The sequence below is a fragment of the Dufourea novaeangliae genome, unplaced genomic scaffold (genome assembly GCF_001272555.1).
Source record: "Dufourea novaeangliae isolate 0120121106 unplaced genomic scaffold, ASM127255v1 scaffold187, whole genome shotgun sequence".
Classification (NCBI taxonomy): domain Eukaryota; kingdom Metazoa; phylum Arthropoda; class Insecta; order Hymenoptera; family Halictidae; genus Dufourea; species Dufourea novaeangliae.
Window position 1 is genome coordinate 391,057 of NW_015374075.1, and position 16,938 is coordinate 407,994.

At 43.5% G+C, this 16,938-nt stretch overlaps 1 protein-coding gene across 1 annotated transcript in view; it reads right to left on the minus strand.

Moving 5' to 3' along the window:
• LOC107190531 (dynein heavy chain 2, axonemal) overlaps positions 1 to 16,938 on the minus strand; it is a 45,027-nt gene that overhangs the window by 22,164 nt on the left and 5,925 nt on the right. Inside the window, exons 4-25 of the mRNA XM_015579341.1 lie at positions 16,180 to 16,522; positions 14,764 to 15,283; positions 13,990 to 14,132; positions 13,015 to 13,160; positions 12,834 to 12,927; positions 11,810 to 11,980; positions 11,566 to 11,755; positions 10,991 to 11,087; positions 10,665 to 10,916; positions 9,273 to 9,400; positions 8,977 to 9,095; positions 8,663 to 8,777; positions 8,454 to 8,587; positions 8,210 to 8,403; positions 7,735 to 7,963; positions 7,510 to 7,661; positions 7,066 to 7,316; positions 6,417 to 6,637; positions 6,066 to 6,180; positions 4,812 to 4,983; positions 3,547 to 3,722; positions 2,424 to 2,586 (exon numbers count right to left, since the gene is read on the minus strand). Of these exons, the coding sequence (XP_015434827.1) occupies positions 2,424 to 2,586; positions 3,547 to 3,722; positions 4,812 to 4,983; positions 6,066 to 6,180; positions 6,417 to 6,637; positions 7,066 to 7,316; positions 7,510 to 7,661; positions 7,735 to 7,963; positions 8,210 to 8,403; positions 8,454 to 8,587; positions 8,663 to 8,777; positions 8,977 to 9,095; positions 9,273 to 9,400; positions 10,665 to 10,916; positions 10,991 to 11,087; positions 11,566 to 11,755; positions 11,810 to 11,980; positions 12,834 to 12,927; positions 13,015 to 13,160; positions 13,990 to 14,132; positions 14,764 to 15,283; positions 16,180 to 16,522 (4,125 nt within the window). The remainder of the gene's footprint in view (positions 1 to 2,423; positions 2,587 to 3,546; positions 3,723 to 4,811; positions 4,984 to 6,065; positions 6,181 to 6,416; positions 6,638 to 7,065; positions 7,317 to 7,509; positions 7,662 to 7,734; positions 7,964 to 8,209; positions 8,404 to 8,453; positions 8,588 to 8,662; positions 8,778 to 8,976; positions 9,096 to 9,272; positions 9,401 to 10,664; positions 10,917 to 10,990; positions 11,088 to 11,565; positions 11,756 to 11,809; positions 11,981 to 12,833; positions 12,928 to 13,014; positions 13,161 to 13,989; positions 14,133 to 14,763; positions 15,284 to 16,179; positions 16,523 to 16,938) is intronic.

Below are 16,938 nucleotides of genomic sequence, written 5' to 3' on the forward strand. Positions count from 1 at the left end.
ATTATTTCTGTTACTAGTGGACCTATTCAAATTATTCTTTTTGTAAATATCTAGTAACTGACTAATATTCACAGTATATCTTGAAGTTTCGTAACTTTCATTGTTTACATCTTCACAATTATCGAGTGTCTACGCCTAATAAAAACGAAAGTATATGCGTGTTTAGGTGGTACAATCCGTAGACAGTTCTGACTTCTTCACACAAAAAGAAAAGGAATTTAAATCGTTAAGTCCTCCAGAATAATGCTACGACGCAACCATGAATATAAATTCTCCCAGCGTTCTATACGAGAACGAACGAGCCAGAAAACAATCATACAGTTCGAAAATCTCCAATAGATCTCAACTCAATAAAGAGTCCGAAATCTTCTGTAAAACGGTTCCACGGGCTCGGACAACGCCACGAACCGTCGTTTAATACGTTTCGAACGGGGGCGCGGCGACGACGCACGGTCGGCTACGGGGAATCGAGGAAGGGGGCGTCGTCGTCGTCTTGGCGTTCTTCTTTCCACAAGACAAATTTACCCGGGGGCCGGTAACAAATGTATCGGGATGGTTCCCGGAGCTCCTGTCCATAAATTAGACGCGTGGGGGGCGGTACCCTTTTATCGCGATTAAATCGATACCAGGTTAAGTATCGTAGACGCCCGGCCCGCGGGCGATCCGTTTCCTTTGATGTCACGCCGCGCAAACTATCGCAGCCGCCTCTCGAAACCGACCACGAGATTGTATCGTGTCCTACGTGTACATCAACCTGGGCTTCGTGTCACCTTGTATTACGCACTCGACGAACGAAAATTTCGTTTGCCTGCCTTTAGGGAATTTTGCGCGATCAACATCCCTCTGCTGGTACCAGAACGCTGCTAAACACGAATCTAGGCTTTACACGATGGATGTGTAACGTGGATGAGTTATCTACACTGAAAGGTGTATTTTATTCGAAGTAAACATCCAAAGTGTTCAGTGAACAAAGTAGACCGAGTATGTATTTGTGGAAGAATTTAATGGAATCTGGATAAATCATCTGGGATGCATATCGAAAGTTTATATTCACCGTAATCTTTCTTTGATTAGCTGAGAATCGACGGAACTGACGTTTCACTTATCTGACATATATATTTTTGTAGTGTCATTCGAAAGAAAATTGTTGAAAAATTATTATTAAACATTTAGGCAATGTAGGAGGCTTGTACCTGTTCACAAATATTCTTAAATAGGGGCACTTACAAATCATCCCCTATATTAGACCCTATCCTTGTGAGGCTGTTCTAAGAACACAGTACATTCCATGTATGTTCTACGGTTATATTGCCAGCCTTCGATCGAATGAGTAAAACTTTGTATGATAATGAGAAGTTATACTCCACCACGTCAATCGTGAAATCACGCGAGAAATTCGAGGACGCGAGGACGGTAAGGCTGCGAACGGTGAAACGAGGTCACGCGTGAAAGCGATTCCCATTACAAACGCGTATACCGGTCGAGAGCGAGTTACACGCAGGTCGATAGCGCAATACGGTGTAATTAGGTCAGGGGTCGCGACGATTCCCGTCACCGCATGAGATTACAATTACAACCGAGATCCCACCGCCATCCTATCGAGCCCATTATCGTAATATTGACTTCGTTACGATTGATAGAATACCATCGGTTGCGGTTCGACTATGAAATTGTCCAAAAGCTTTCACACCTGGAGCATTTAACTCGAAACCTTGTCACCTTTTGCTCGACAAATCATTTTAACGAACGATCCTGATGTCTGTAAAGAGATCGAATCTCGTGGACGGCGGTAGGTGGGTCCAGATAGACCCAAAGTATAGAGTTTCAGTACGAATTTCTTCCAAATATGCTGGTCTTCTTAGAAAATGCTAATATAAACAACAAAAATAAAAAAATTTCAAACTATTCCTCTAAACAAGAAAAAAAATTAAAAAATTTCAATTTCTTTCCTTACCCCAAAATGATGAGCGAAGTTTCTGAAATTCTGAGTCAAAACGGACCCAAAAACCGTCGTCCAAAGGTTAATCAACGCTGGAACAGCCAATCAACGTTAGACGCTGGCTGGTTTCGACGGTTTCGCAAGCGAGGTGAATCTTCAAAAATATGTACACGAGTTCAAAGACAGCCTAAGGCGATGAGTTTCGGACCGGAAGAAGCTTGGAAGGCGCAATCAACGTTAATCAACGGTTCTTAGGGACGAAGGGATGGCAGCGGCAATGAGATCCTGGAAACTTCGCGATGTAACTTCGTCTTCGTAGATTACTAGGGCAAGCATGGAGCGCAAAGTGACAAATTTTACGTGAAATATCAGACACGCTTAACGTTAATCAAACGTTTGCTTGAAATTCTAAACGAAGCGGAGGCTAAAGTAGGAATGGTCCTTTGTGAGTTGAGAGTCGAAAAAAACGAGAAAACTGTATTACCGATCGGTCAAGGGCGTTATGACCAGACGTCCGCTGGTCCCAAGGTACTCGTACCCGTAGACGAAGTGCGTGTTCGTTTGCCATACAATGCAGTCGTCGATGTCTTTGTCCCAGTAGAACCGTAGCTGCGACAGCCACTCGAACTCTGACACGTCTTTGCAATCTGAAATTGTTTGGTAAATTCTTGAAAGAATATTTGTTGTTTTCTAGGTCGAATTTTTTCTATATATTATGATGAATTCGTGTTCTTTGGATCAATAGATTGATTAACTAAATTCTTTGGAAAAATGAAGTTTGAACCGTTTAAGAATTCAGGCGACGAATTGTTGTAAACGCTTGATCGAACTTTCCGTTTGTTGTTTACAGGACGACGACGGGGACAAGAAGACAAACGGAAATTACCACCGGTGTGTCCAAACAATCGAACAACGGGCAGCCTGCATTAGTTTAATCCACACGATATGCCCATTAATCCGCGATGCGTTCCTGTTCTCGATAAATCGGCGCGCCTCTCGGTTGACGCAACGCGTTTGCCAGATATATTACAGCTCTACGGATCGGCCAAATATTGTGCCTGTTCACTTAACAATGTTTACCGGTCGCCCGCGGCAAATTGTTTCCACGATTGCAAGGATAATACTACGGATCCTGGTCCCACCTATCTGTCCGACCGTTTATCTATTTTCGACCCAATACCGACGAGATGAATTTACGAGGGACCCCAGTTGGGGAGATGGTTCGACCACCCTATCGCGAACACGGGTTTCGTTGGAAGGTCGTAACATGGCAAATATCTGGTTAAATTCGGTGCAATCCATAATTTGTAACTGGCAGTTGTATTCGTATTTAAGACTGTTAATAACCTTATTTAATGTCCTCATCTCCTCGAGTTGGTAAATCTCCATGCCCCCATCAAGTCATCAATGACTAAATCAGATCCAATAACTATTTCAGCACTGATATAGCTTTGCACACTAATGGGGACTTATCCCCGTTTATTTCTTATTATCATCTGTATCAATAAAGATGATATATATGTATATATAACCGAGGTCTAAAGGTGACGACGAAAAGGTGCTAGATAAGCCGTCTAGATTTAAAGTAGGATGATTGATACACTTACTGGATCTGTACATCTTCTCGACAACGTCCCTAGCGTGGATCTCGATCACCACGATCGCCTTGAACTTCAGACGATCCAATCGACTCAAGTCGCTCCTGATCGCCTCCGAGTACTTGTTCAGCGCCTGATTCTGACGTCTTCGTAGTTTCTTCAGCGGTCGTCTCGAGTCTAACAACCTTTAATCGTGTCGTTTACTATTAATTTATATAGAAATCGTTTCCCCTGTATATAAGGGTGTCTTATTCAAAATGGAAAAAATATTCTTTACGTTATTTGTATGGAAGTGGTCAATATCCTGTAGGCGTTGTACTACATCAACCGCATTCAATCTTTGTTTTTGGAAAGACGTAATACAACATCATCCGACATCAAAGTGTTAACAAAATTATTCGGTGGGGTCACACGCAAACAAGACACCCTGTATATTCGACGTCAAACAGCCATAAACGTGATCTTAAACGGCACCGAAAAGCCCCTCGACGCTTCTAATCTTCCCCTAAAATGTGCCCACCATCCTCCAGCGCACTTCTCTACACAGCCCCCAGGCACGGACATTTAGCCAGGTGGTACCCAGGTCCAAAAGCGTAAATTTTTATCCACCGTCCCCGGTTCTCCCGCGAACAGCATAATCAGCCTCTTTGTCCGACACCTCTACATACACCCTTCTTTTTACTTCTTTCGTCGGTCCCTCGAGCGGCCTCGGGACGCCCTCCCCCTCTTTCGGTTAACAGAGAGATGCGACGCAGGGTGCACGGTTACCACCTAGCCCCCACGGTTACACGAACACGTTAGAAGAGGGTGTCCCGGGACGGGAGGGATTTTCTCCGGTTAGACGACGACGTAGGGAAGGGGGTGGTGGGGGAATATGGACGGTCCAGGGTGTGGGTTAAATTATTCTCAGTACGGCTAGTATATGCAAACGAGGGTAGGAAGGATGCGCACCCCGGGCTGGATCGTAGCACGAGAGCCAGAATATGCAAAATTTCCCCTTATTAGAGTTACCGTGTCCCTCTACCCGCGATCCTCCACCACCCCCTATGTCTCTCACTTTCTCCCGTTTGGTACACCCTATATCCCCCTCCCCTCTGTCTTCCTTTCTAGCCGTCTCCAACAGCGTTCCAGTAGGGAGGGGGTGTCCTAGACTAGATTCAGTTTTCCCTAACCATCCACCCTTCCTCTCCTGGCTGCAACCCTCCCTTCAACCCATTCCTGTAACTAACGTCGCCTAAATTTTCGGCGTACATACACAGAGATGGGCTACTCACTTGCAGTGCAGAAGGGTGCGGGTACAGTCGGCGGTCCACTGGATCTGAGTGGACGTAATTCCCGGCTGGCTCGGCCACTCTTTCACCCACCTGTCGCGTTTCGCGGTCATTTTTCGGAGGGCGGTTCGACACTGCCTCAGCACATCGCGCAGGCTCGTTCTCATCGCGGTTTCTGCAATTGCGACACACTATTTTTTTGGGGGGGCACGTTCGTGTCTACCATTTTTTTATCGTCAGATAGAAATGGGCAAATTCACTAGGTAAATAAGTATATAAGTATATACGGTGAATCCTCGATGAGTGCTCGAAGGTTCCACGGGCGCTGATAGAAAGAGGTCACCAGGTGTAACGCTGACTTTTTCATGAGGTTCAGCTTGGTATTCTGAAGTCAATGATATTTGTTTCAGCTACATATGGCCGTCAGTTTATGCAATTTTTAATGTTCAGTGCCGAGGAAGCTTCGAACACTCATCGAGGATTTACATAGTTAATAATGTTTAATCCTTAAATAATGTTTAACATAGAAATTTGTTAGTATACACGCCTAATATCCTGAAAATTTAATTTCTATTAATTTAAAAATTAAAACCTATCGTTTCTTAACACACTGCAGAATTGTGCTCAACTCTGTCCCCAGGTCGTCTGTTCATCGTGCCTCCTCTCCCTCAACCCAGTTCATCTGTTCAACGAACCTCCCTCCTCTCAATTCTCACCACTGCAACTCGTACTTTTTCTCCCATCCCCGTTTTCCCGGGCTTTTTTTCCGTTACCACGCGAGCAAATTGTGTTCCCGTCAAAAATTGTTGCCGGATGGTCCCTTTAAAAGGCGGGGGGGGATATGAAAGGTCGGTCGTCGGAATGAAACGCGGGTGGTTGAAACTTTTTTTTTCCCGGACGGACGTCCGTCGACGGTTACGCGCGCGTTCGGCGGGGTTAAATCGGATTTTCGACGGGGACACTGCGTATGGGCGGGGGGATGGGGAGAAATGGAGTGGGTACAGGGGTTCTAAAATCTTTCGTTTTGTATTTTTTGTTCGTCCTGTGAAATTCGAGCGTGTCCGTTAATTCGAACTGTTGTTGGATTTAATTAACCCTTCAGTTTAACGAGCGTCACGTTGGCACGTTAGTACGAATGAAATTGTGACACGTGGTGAAATCGAATTGAAGAGGCGTCTAGAGACTAGACTTCTAACGGATTTAACATTTTCTTTTTTTTGGGTGGAAGGTTCGTACGAGTTTATGAAAAAAACTCACCGACGTCGCAGAGCCATCTTTCGACTTGACCCTCGAGGAGAACTGAGGCGGAGAACTCGACGTATTCGCCCTCGATCGAGAACATACCGTTGGCCAAATATTTTCCTGTCAGAGACTGAACAAAAAGAGAGGAAAACCATGAAAAAAAATCAAATCTTCAATTAGAGATATCCGATCGATCTAGTGTTTACAGTAAATTATCGATTAGTGTTCGAAAGCTCCTCAACACTGACAAGGACAGTTTCCCAGGTGTAACACTGACTGTTTCAGCTGCATATGCTAGTGAGTTTATGAAATATTTAATATTTCGTGCCGAGGAGTCTTCGAACACTTATCGAGGATTTATTGTACCTTGCCGAGATTCAGCGATTTAATGTTCTCGAACAGTTTCTTGATGTGCGGTTGTATCAGTTCCGGTTTTCTAGCGTTCGCCAGTATCTCCAGCAGGTCGTCGTTCGAGATGAAATAGAATCTCGGGAACACGTGTCGTTTGGTCTCGAGATACTGTTCCAGGGCGCGTTGCATCGACTCCAGGTTGTCGTTGATTTTATTCAGAACTTCGAGCAGCCCGGCTGAACATAAGGGGAAGGATGAGAGTCGGTGGGTGGAGGGGGGCAGGAAGGGCGAAGTGGAAAAAATGCAAATGCTTCCGGTAGACCGGATTTACATTATTTTATAGCGCGTCGGTCGCGTCGGCACGCCTGGTTCCTTTTTCTTCCAACCCCCTCATCGAGCCGACGACGACGCGCTGTACATTTTCTTTCCCCCAACTTTTTCTTTTCACTCTGCACCCGGTCCCGGAATTTACGCGGATATTGCAGCACGAATCCCTCCCCTCGAATTAGAATGTATCACGATTTTTTCACAATTTTGCAATTGGTACAAATGGATTCGGGATTATGTTGCGTATCTATTTGTTATACGAGGATACACAAGTGGATACGCACCTTTAAACAGCGTCGTGATAATCCTAATTAATTTAATACTTTATGGAGCGTACGTGGTTCATGGGTGGCAGGAAGAGCCAGAGCCTTTTGCGCCATACGCGATGTGATTGTCTTCCATTGCTTGGTCAGCTTGTCGTACACGTCGCTCTCCTTGGGCAATTGTTTCTTGATGTCCTCCGTGGTGAATATATTGTCCATGTACATATATCCACGTTGGATGATTAGCGTCATTTCGAGGACCTCCCCAACGGCGGACAAGGTGCGTTCCCAGTAGTCGACCTCGGTAGCGAATGGCTCGACGAACCTGTGTGCGATCGTAACTATAGAACAGTGCTGTTCAGTTTAAATTAGTGCTTTAGTCCCCACTAGTGGGAGACATCATTTTAAGGTCATCTTAATTTTTTCAAGTAGACTTGCATACTTTTTTACGTATAGTAAGATAGTATTTATCGAGGGGAATTCAACGAGGTGCAACACGATATATTTCCTTGTCGCACCTTGTCGCCTTCATGGCTGACAGCTGAACCTGTTGTTCGTCCAGAGTTTGCAGCACATCGTCTATGGACAACAGCTTGTATATCCCTCTGTCCTTGTACGGTACCATTTGTATGGGCATGCTCTGCCAGACATGGCTGATATTCCGTAGACCCTGAATCATTAACAGAAAGCTTGAGATGAACCGCTGATGCTCCATGATTGTATAATGGAACGTGTTCATTTACAGTTTCGATGGCCAGCTCCATCGTGGCCGCGTTCGAGATATCCGCGATCTGTTCAGCGAAATTCTGCAGCTGCATCTCGGCGATCGCCTCCAGTGTAAACGTCTCCGAGGTCTCGTCGAAGTCACGGTCGATGACTTCTTTGACCTTCTTCCAGTGCCGTGATCTCATCGCTGGGTTCTTCAGGTCGGTGATCAACGGAAGGGTGCGCCGGAATTTATCCACCAGCATCCTGAAACAAGCTCTCCACTTTACTTCATCGAGGATTATTCATATATTTCTCAAAGAATAATCGTGGAGGTCGTTTGAACGGAAGAAGATGAATTTTGTGACTTAGAGGTCTGGCGACTTCGTCTAGCTGCCACTCAATTGTTATAGTTCGAATGATAGTACCGTTCGATTATTGTCCATGTCCGTATCAAACTTGTACTCTAAGAAGGAATTTCATAAAAATAGGGAAGTAAGAATCGACGATCACCTCGAATGCTCGATGATCTCCCAATTCTTCTCTTTCAATTCTCTGTTGAGACGATTCAGCTTCCTGAAGAGAACGTTCGCGGTGTTGTCCATCTCCTCCATCTCGATCCGCCAGAAGTTGTCGGTCCTATACCTGTCCCACGCCTCGTACCACTCGTTCGTCAATTGCCACACCAGCTCCAGAGCAGCTAGGTCCTGAAAACGAAGTCTCACCTGTCTGCTGGAAAATAGCGACGATTGTTTACCTTCTCTAGCTGTATCAGCTCCAGATTGTCCGACTGGCTGATCCCGAAAATGGTCAGCTGCGACTTCAATTGACTCTCTCTTCTCTTCAAGGAATCGATCTCCCGGTGGACATAGTCGATCCAATCGAATGCATCTGTATGAAACTCGGGTCAGTGGAAGAATTAGAGTGGTTATGTACTTATTTATGATTTTTTTTTATTGTGTCTACCTTTCGTTATCCAGTCGGACGTGAAGGGACCCGTCACAGCGAACTTGGCCACTAGCACGGTCACTTCGTCCTTCATCATCATGGCGTCTTGTAACAACATATTCTTAAATTCCTCCTACGGTAAGAATATTTTCTGTAGACCTTTCGGAAACCTCCAAGAATTTTCTTTTGACAATATATTTCCTTTAACTTTTAAACTGAATTGATATTAAATTTAACCATTCCTATTATCGGTCCCTATCCAATTTTCAAGTGATTCTTCAGTGTCCCTGACGTGAGTTATTTACGGAACACGAGCTTTTACAATGTGTTACCTTTTTCTCGCTGAGCATCAACTCACTCTGAGTGAGCACGTCCAGGTACGCCGCCCACGCGGGCGGTATGTGGCCTACTTTCCGTTTGAAGTCGAACGTCAAAGGCCTCTCGTACTTCTCTGCGACGGAGGAACAACAATTAAACGTTCTCCATCGACCAAGGAAAAACAGACTCGCCATCCTCCACCCTCTTTTCGGTGCGCCACCCCGATTTCACGGGCTATCGATCCCCCCTTCACGGCCTCTCCAACCTCTTCTCCACCAAACGAAAGCGTGGAAGCGTTTAAAGGGTTTACCCAGAGTCTGGTATTGCTCCTGGATCTTCGGGAATTCCTTCTCCTCCCTCGGAATCTCGCTGGTGAGCCTTTCGTACAACTGCAGCGAGTACTGCATACTGATCAGGTCCGTCGGTTCCTTCGTTATTCTACGAACGGACGGATTCTTGCGTGAGATCCAGAAAGATTCGCGGATGGGGAAAGAATTTACGACGGGGACGGACCGTCGCTGGACCGGCTCGATCCGTTGGACGATCCACCAGCCACGGTATCGATAGAATATATCTGACGAATATATTGGACCAGAATGATTCTGTTCGCTAGGAAATATGTATATATATACAGGGAGTCCCATTTAAATTGACCCACTCGAATATCTTCGAAACTGAAGACGGTAAATGATATGGCACACTTTTTAATGTAACTTCTTTCTATGTGGACGCCTAGATGTCATATGAAGGTAAACTTTGTTTTCTAAATGGCATCGTATATTTTTTAATGCACTAATTCGCCATAAGTGACTTAGTAGTTTATGTAGGGAATAGCGAGTAGTATTAAGTATTGTATTAAAAAATGTACGATTCCATTTAGAAAAACAAAGCTGACCTTCAAGAAGTGTGTCCTCTGGTACCATTTAAATTCTGTCTGTAACATTTTTTAATATCGTCAAAAATTTCGGAGATAATCGAGCAGGTCCATTTAAACGGAACACCCTGTATATATTCACCAGAGCTTCTTGATACGAGAGATAGAGATACGGAAGCATGGATCGGTAATTAATTCGCGGATGAAACGCAATTCAATTTGCGCCTCGTCTCGCCTTCGAGCAGAGGTTAAGGACCGTTTCGACGAGTGGTTCGCTGATAAATGGCCGCGGAGGGACCAATTGCTCCTCGAATCGTCGTGATTGCCGGTCGAGGTGCGTTTAAAACACAACGGAAACCATGATCGTGTATACTCGAACACGGTTGAAGACCTCCAGCTGGGACGAAGTGCTCAAGAAAACGTGTTAAAATGGCTTCTGACGAAAACCAACCGCAGCTATATATTGTACGCACGAAATTATAATAACAGAAGATATTAATTAACTCGATCGACGAGGGAAAGGTGAAGAAGAAACTGTTTCACAAAATTTGGGAACATCTCTGAATCTACAGAAAATCTATCTACACCTGCCATTAAATTTCTTTTCAATATATACAGTTGTGGATAAAAAAGTAACCACTTTCTCGATTTGTTTCATTTTTATTATTCTTTAACTTCAACTTTAGTACGTGTTTAATATATATTCCGACAGCAAATTAAATGCTGTATATAACACGGTATATTAAGATTTTAGAAAAATGATAATTTTTTTAACCGTCACTGTATATTATCAAAAATCTCGTAGGATTTTCCTACTTTCCTACTCACTTCCTCGAGTTCTCCGAGATATAGTGATAAACATGGTTCACCATGGTCTCGGTCTGCTTCTCGAGAAGCTCGAGAAACTTCTGCTGCCAAATTGAGCATTCTTCGATGATCGCCCCCTTCAATCGATCTGAATTCACGTCTAGGAAGTGAACAGTCATCACCGTTTCCTGCATATGAACGTTGTTCGCGACGATATTGTACCTGGTGATGTCCGCGTCGTATGACTCGGCGGTGGGCCTCAGTTTCTCGTACCTGCAACGAGAATAAATCCCTCCAATTTTTTTATTAACAGATCGTTACACGAATTTCGAACGTTGCTGTCACACCTCTGGAGATACAGGTATCTGTTGATCTCCCAGACTTCTTGGAAGGGCTCCCAGGTTTTCAGGTAGGCTTGCATTTGCGCGAAACAGAAGTTCACCTCTGAAATATGAAGATATTTCGTAGCAGAATTTTTTAGAAAGATTCAAGAAATCTTAAGATTCCTAGTCCTAGGGACGAATATTGATTTTTTCTTAAGAATGTTCATTGAATATCGATTTTTTCGAGTTCAAAATAATAAGCTGCAACATATAAATATATCATTCTCATAATTTTGAAATAACGATTAAAGGGTCTGGGCGTTAAAGGGTTAAGGGCCGACCGTTTTACTATCACTTTTTGAAGATCGACTTACACCACTTCTAGGACATTCTATAGACCTAGTGTCTTCGTAAAAATTGAAGTTATATCATATTATTCATTATTAAGAGTTTTGGAGGGAGTGCAAGGGACACATGCGATATCAATGTGTAGGAATATTGTTATTCCATCTATATTTCCCACCAAAATGTTTTAACTCCCCTCTGGGATACATATGTCCCATTAGTGATAAAAGAATTAATACATAAAAGAATAATACCGTCGTTAAGTTTCTGTTGAAGATTCAACAGCTCCGTGTCCTTTTCGTACAACGACCAGAATGGCGGATTGGTGTGCTCGAACCGAAACTTGCTGACCATACGATGGACCTTTTTCAGCGGGTCCAGCAGGTTGTCGAAGATCCCCGAGATCACTGACGCGATATCCATAAGATTGGGCGTGAAGTTTATCTAAAAATGAGTTTCTTATTCCTCTGGCCCATAAAACTATCAACCAAGACACACCTTGTTATCGACAAGATCAACGTGAACCAGAATGAACGGTGACGGGGGCGAGGACTCGTCACCGTGAAGTGCCAAGTACATCATCTCCAAAGATCCTCTTAGACACTGTCTGAACGCCTCCATGATTACTGTATCGATCCTGTGCAGGAACGATCTCCATTCGTTCAAGCTCTATCATTAATTACCAATAAATCAATCGTGTAAACATTTCATCGAGATCAAATGAAAATCTCAAGGGCGAATACAGTGACTCACACTTTCGTTCACACATTTTCAGGTCAATAATTATGTGTAAAAATTCATATGCATTTTTTATCCATACATTTACATTGTCATTACTCCAGTCATCCTTTTATAATGAATTTTTCTTAATTATCAATACGCATTTCGGTAGGTAAATTGACCGAATAAATGCTATATAGTCTTCCATAAACAAATTTTCGAGTCACTGTATATCGTTTCTTTTTGATTTCAAAGGATCTATAATTCGAGCCTTGAACCACGATTCTTTGAAAACTTCTCGATCAAGGAGCTAGAAAAGGACGTGCTCCTTCCGGTAGTCGCGTCACGAAGCGACATATCGTAGCCGGGGATCGGTCTGGACTACCCGCCGTTTCCGTCGTTCAGTCGCACGAAAATTGCTCGGCATCGCCCGCGGGAATAACGGCGGCGACATTCCGCGGGAATTCTGCCCCGTGGAATGCCTTGCATTTTCCGTCGTTTGTCGGCCGATGTGTAGCAGAAAGAACCGAGACAACGAGCGAAAGAAACAAGGGGGTAATGGCGAGAAGGGGTTGAAAGTGTCGTTGAGCAGGCTCATAAGATCGAACGGCACACGACCGATGGCTTGAAAATCGAAGGATTAACCCTCTAAAGGTATAGATATTTTCATCTCAATTATTATTCCTTGTTATATAAATAAACAAATATGTAAATTCAAGATAAGACCCCATTTCGCCAACTACGACCTTAAAATTCACCTTACCATTCGAGGGTTGGTCTTAATAAAAACAACTACACTTACATCCTCGATGACTTGTTTGAATCCTTCGTAAATTACCAGGATGTACTGCGTCATCTTTATGTGTTTCGTCAGCATATCGTTGATGGTCTCGTCCCTGGAGCGTTTAGAAGTTCGTTTCACCGATTATACCACACAGATTTATTCAAAGGCTACACCTGCCCAGTGGGAGGGGGGTGGGTACCTGGTCGTCAGCAAGTCCTGCTCCAGTTCTTGTAGCCTGTACGTGTAGTTCGGCTTGATCTTGATCATCGGCGTGTCGCAGATGTTTTCGCAGATTTGCACCACCTCGAAGTTCGCCTCTTTGTAAACGTCGATGAACTCTTGCAGCTGTGAGCGTGGACAGAGAACGGAAGTTCCGTTTGAGATATTATTCACAGGGTGGGGGACGGTGGGAGTTGCGGGTGGACCATTGTGTCGGGTTCAGAAATCTAAATCATTCTGTGATATTGCATGTTACACGCGTGAAGTTAATTTATTTGTATTTAAACTCTGTTGTTTCTCTTGTTGAATGTAAGTCTCGAAGGGATCCTACATCCAAACTTTTTGTTTGTCATCTAGATTGCCAATGTACTAGTATATTGTATCAAAGGGCTCAAAACCCTTTTACAAATAAATAGTATTATTATTTTTATCTTTTCACATTTTTTCTATCACGTCTATATTCTTCAAAATAAAACCTATTTTTCTCACTCTGTATACATTAACAAATTATTCTTGACATCAGTTGGAGAAAATTTTTACTCAACGTTGGTCACCCCAATGAACGATCTCGAGCTGAAAAGTTTACACACGATCTAACATCTCGACCTATCACAATGCTCTGCCCTTAAAGCCATAGAGGAACGCGCGTGTCCAGCGAGTATAGGGACCGTCCGAAATTCCGTCGATTTGAACAGGGTAACGAATCGCCGCAAACGCTGGCTCACGGATGTATCCGCTATTGTTATTCCGTTTCGACGGCACGCGTGCGCACTTCTTGCTTAATTAAACAAACAAAGGCTGGGGACAACGGTGGATTTCCCCTGCCCCCTTCCATCTGGGTCAAAATTTAATTTCGTCGGGGACAGAACCGGACCGGTTGCATAAATTTCTGTCCCGTTGCATATAGGCGCTCCGAAAGTCAACGCGCGAAACGAAGAGGGGTAGGGAAGCGTACATTTGCCATTTCGTTAAAGCAATCCTCGATGTATGCCTCCACGTATTCCGTGTTCCATGTCAGCCTGCCTAAGCCCGGATTGATCTTCCTGTCTAGCTGGCGAATCAGCTCGCGGAACAGACTGCGCTCGGTCGGCGACAGCGCTGGAAAATAAAATTAACCTCCTTCCCTCGTCTCTGTGTTTCGTTTGGGTGTCACCGGGCCGAGAGGCTAATCAAGTTTGCGATGGTTTGATAGGAGCCTTGATTATGGGGACACACCGCGACGGATTCTCGACATTGGATCTGATGTTTGTCGAAATAGATTCAATCCGATAATCCCGAATTTAGGGAGACAGGAAACACGAATCTTTCTCGAACGGGGCAAGAGAGGGACTTTTGAGATTTCAGGGTACCGATTTTTTGTTCCAGATCGTTTCTAATGTTCCGACAACCCTGAATTTAAAAAGAGATGGATCGGTCGATAGGGGTAAATAAACGAATTTTGGAAATTTCAGGGTGCAGTTTCTTTCTTTGAGATTGTTTCTAATATTTTGACAATTTTAAATTTAGGAAAACACGAATTTTTCGATGGGGTTAATAGAGGAATTTTTAAGATTTCAGGAAATAGCTTCTTTCTTTGGGATCTGTTCTAATATTTCGACAATTCTAAATTCAAGAACGAATCTTTCGACGGGGGTAAAGAATTTTTGAGATTTCGCTAAATTTAGAAAAAAAAATGAATGTTTCGTTGAGGGTGAATAAACATGTTCACCACAAAATCAATCAAACTAACCATCTATCACTTTGTTGTAGGAGATAACGACAGCCAAGACGCTCTCGTAGACGAAACGCAGGGTGTCCCATTTATCATGGATGACTCGTATGTGAACCGGTATGGGGAACCTTTGATGTACCCAGCAGGCTGATTCGCGACCGAGCGTCAGAATGTCAGGATCGATTGTGCACTCGAGATTCCCTGTTTTTCCGTCAGCTCGACGCATCAGAAAACGATCGAGCTTCGCACGTGGATTCTCGCCGACCGATAGGATCCAGCTATGGTATAGATAGGTGATCAGATCGTCGATCGACTTCATCACGATGTCGTGTTGATAGTAGATGTCCAGGCTCATGCTGCAATTGGGCATCCACGCGGCCTCCTCCAGCATCCGCCTCGTTGACTCCAGACGTGCCCCTTTCGCTCGTAGATTCAACGCTCTGCCTGCGTAATACGGTGTCATCGCAGGATACTCTTCCCTTTCGTCAAGGACCTCTTGCTTCGTCTGTTGGATCTCGTCGCTGTACAGCCTCCATATCTACAGAAACAGAAACTGAGTTTTTTTTTCGCCTTGAATCATTGGATTTGCGAAATTCAGCCGATTGTTACTCATGATTTATTATATTTTTTTACCTGTTGCATATGGATGATCTAGGTACAGTGACTCATGTGTTCGTAAGACAGTAAATTCTCGAGAAATGCTCGGAAAGGTTTCTACGTTAAATGCTTTATCCCCACTGCTAAGTTTAAAAAATCTTCGTCGGCTGTCGGAAAAATATAAAGGTGAACTACTGAAATTTATGAGGTGCGGAAATAGTGTTCGTTTCAAAGCAGTCCCGAGTTTTGAGCATTAATCGAAGATTTACTGTCCTAATTTTTCTCCCTGAAATTCAGAATAGTGAACAGTTTTGCAATGTTTAATCAGATTTTCTTTATACTTCAAATTTACTAGAATTCCCTAATAAAATAAATAAAGTTTCCTTTTACGTCCAGTTTCGAGAGATTATTCCATAAAATTCTATACCTGCATAAAACATCTGCAGCCTAGTAATAGGATACTTTTTGAGCAAGGTAATCTTTGAAGAAGCTTACTACATGTCCTGAAAGTTTCATTAAAATCGTTGAACCAAAGGACCTTTGCTTATGAATTCAGAACGACGAAAGATTGTAGGGATTTTGTTAATCTTGCATTACGATAAAAAAAAATAGTCCACCATCTGTTAGGATTGTTTCTCTTGGAAACTGAATGTTATATACGTGTGTAACGTTGGATGCAGAAAATCTCTGATAATTCTCTAGATCCCTTCTTTCCTTTGTTTCGTGTGTTTTAAAGCAGCGAATTAAACTCAATGGGAACCGGGAAACTTGTTAATTAGCGAGATATACAAAGGAACTGGAGAAAGATACAGAGAGAGTGAGATATAGTTCTCTTACGTCGTTAGTCTTCTCGTCGAACAGCGATTTCAACGTCTCGCGGTTCATATAATTGTAGAATCCTTGGAGATCCTCGATCCCCTCCTGTACGTTGTTCATCCCGACGAAAGCTGACGTGACCAGGTTCTCGATTATGACTTCCAGATCCTTCAGCTCCGAGCGGAACGCGAACATGTCTTCGTGCCACGTTCCCTCGAGAACGTCGAAGATCTTCGCAGAGTTCTGTCTGATTTTCAGCAACGCCTCGTGGAACAGCCTATCGATCTTCTGGCAGCCCCATTCCCGTTCTTTTCCTTTGGTCCCGCTGAACATTGGCCTTGTTTCCTCCACGGTTTCGTCCATTCTGCGTGCATCGATCACAATCACTCATGTTCTTCATATTAAAAATCGTGTTTTTTTATCATCAACGATCACTTCAAGATTCATTGCTAGATGAAGATTGAGGTGATCACGACGACAAAACTACCCTTGTGACAAACATATCAGTCACAAAATGAAACGGAGGACACTCCAATCTCATTAAAATTTAATATTGTAAGTTGGGATAACTTTGACTCAATCAGGGCAACTTTGTCTTTAGTCAAAAAATGATCATTTTTGATTTTGCAGCTCTGGAAATTGTTAAATTAAGTTGATTTTTACGTGAAAAGGTATTTCATGTTAAAATATCTGTAAAAGATCTGAAAAATCGAGAATCATCGTTTTCTCAGTTTACGACAAAGTTACCCCTCGGTGACAATGAGCCAAATTTACCCTTTT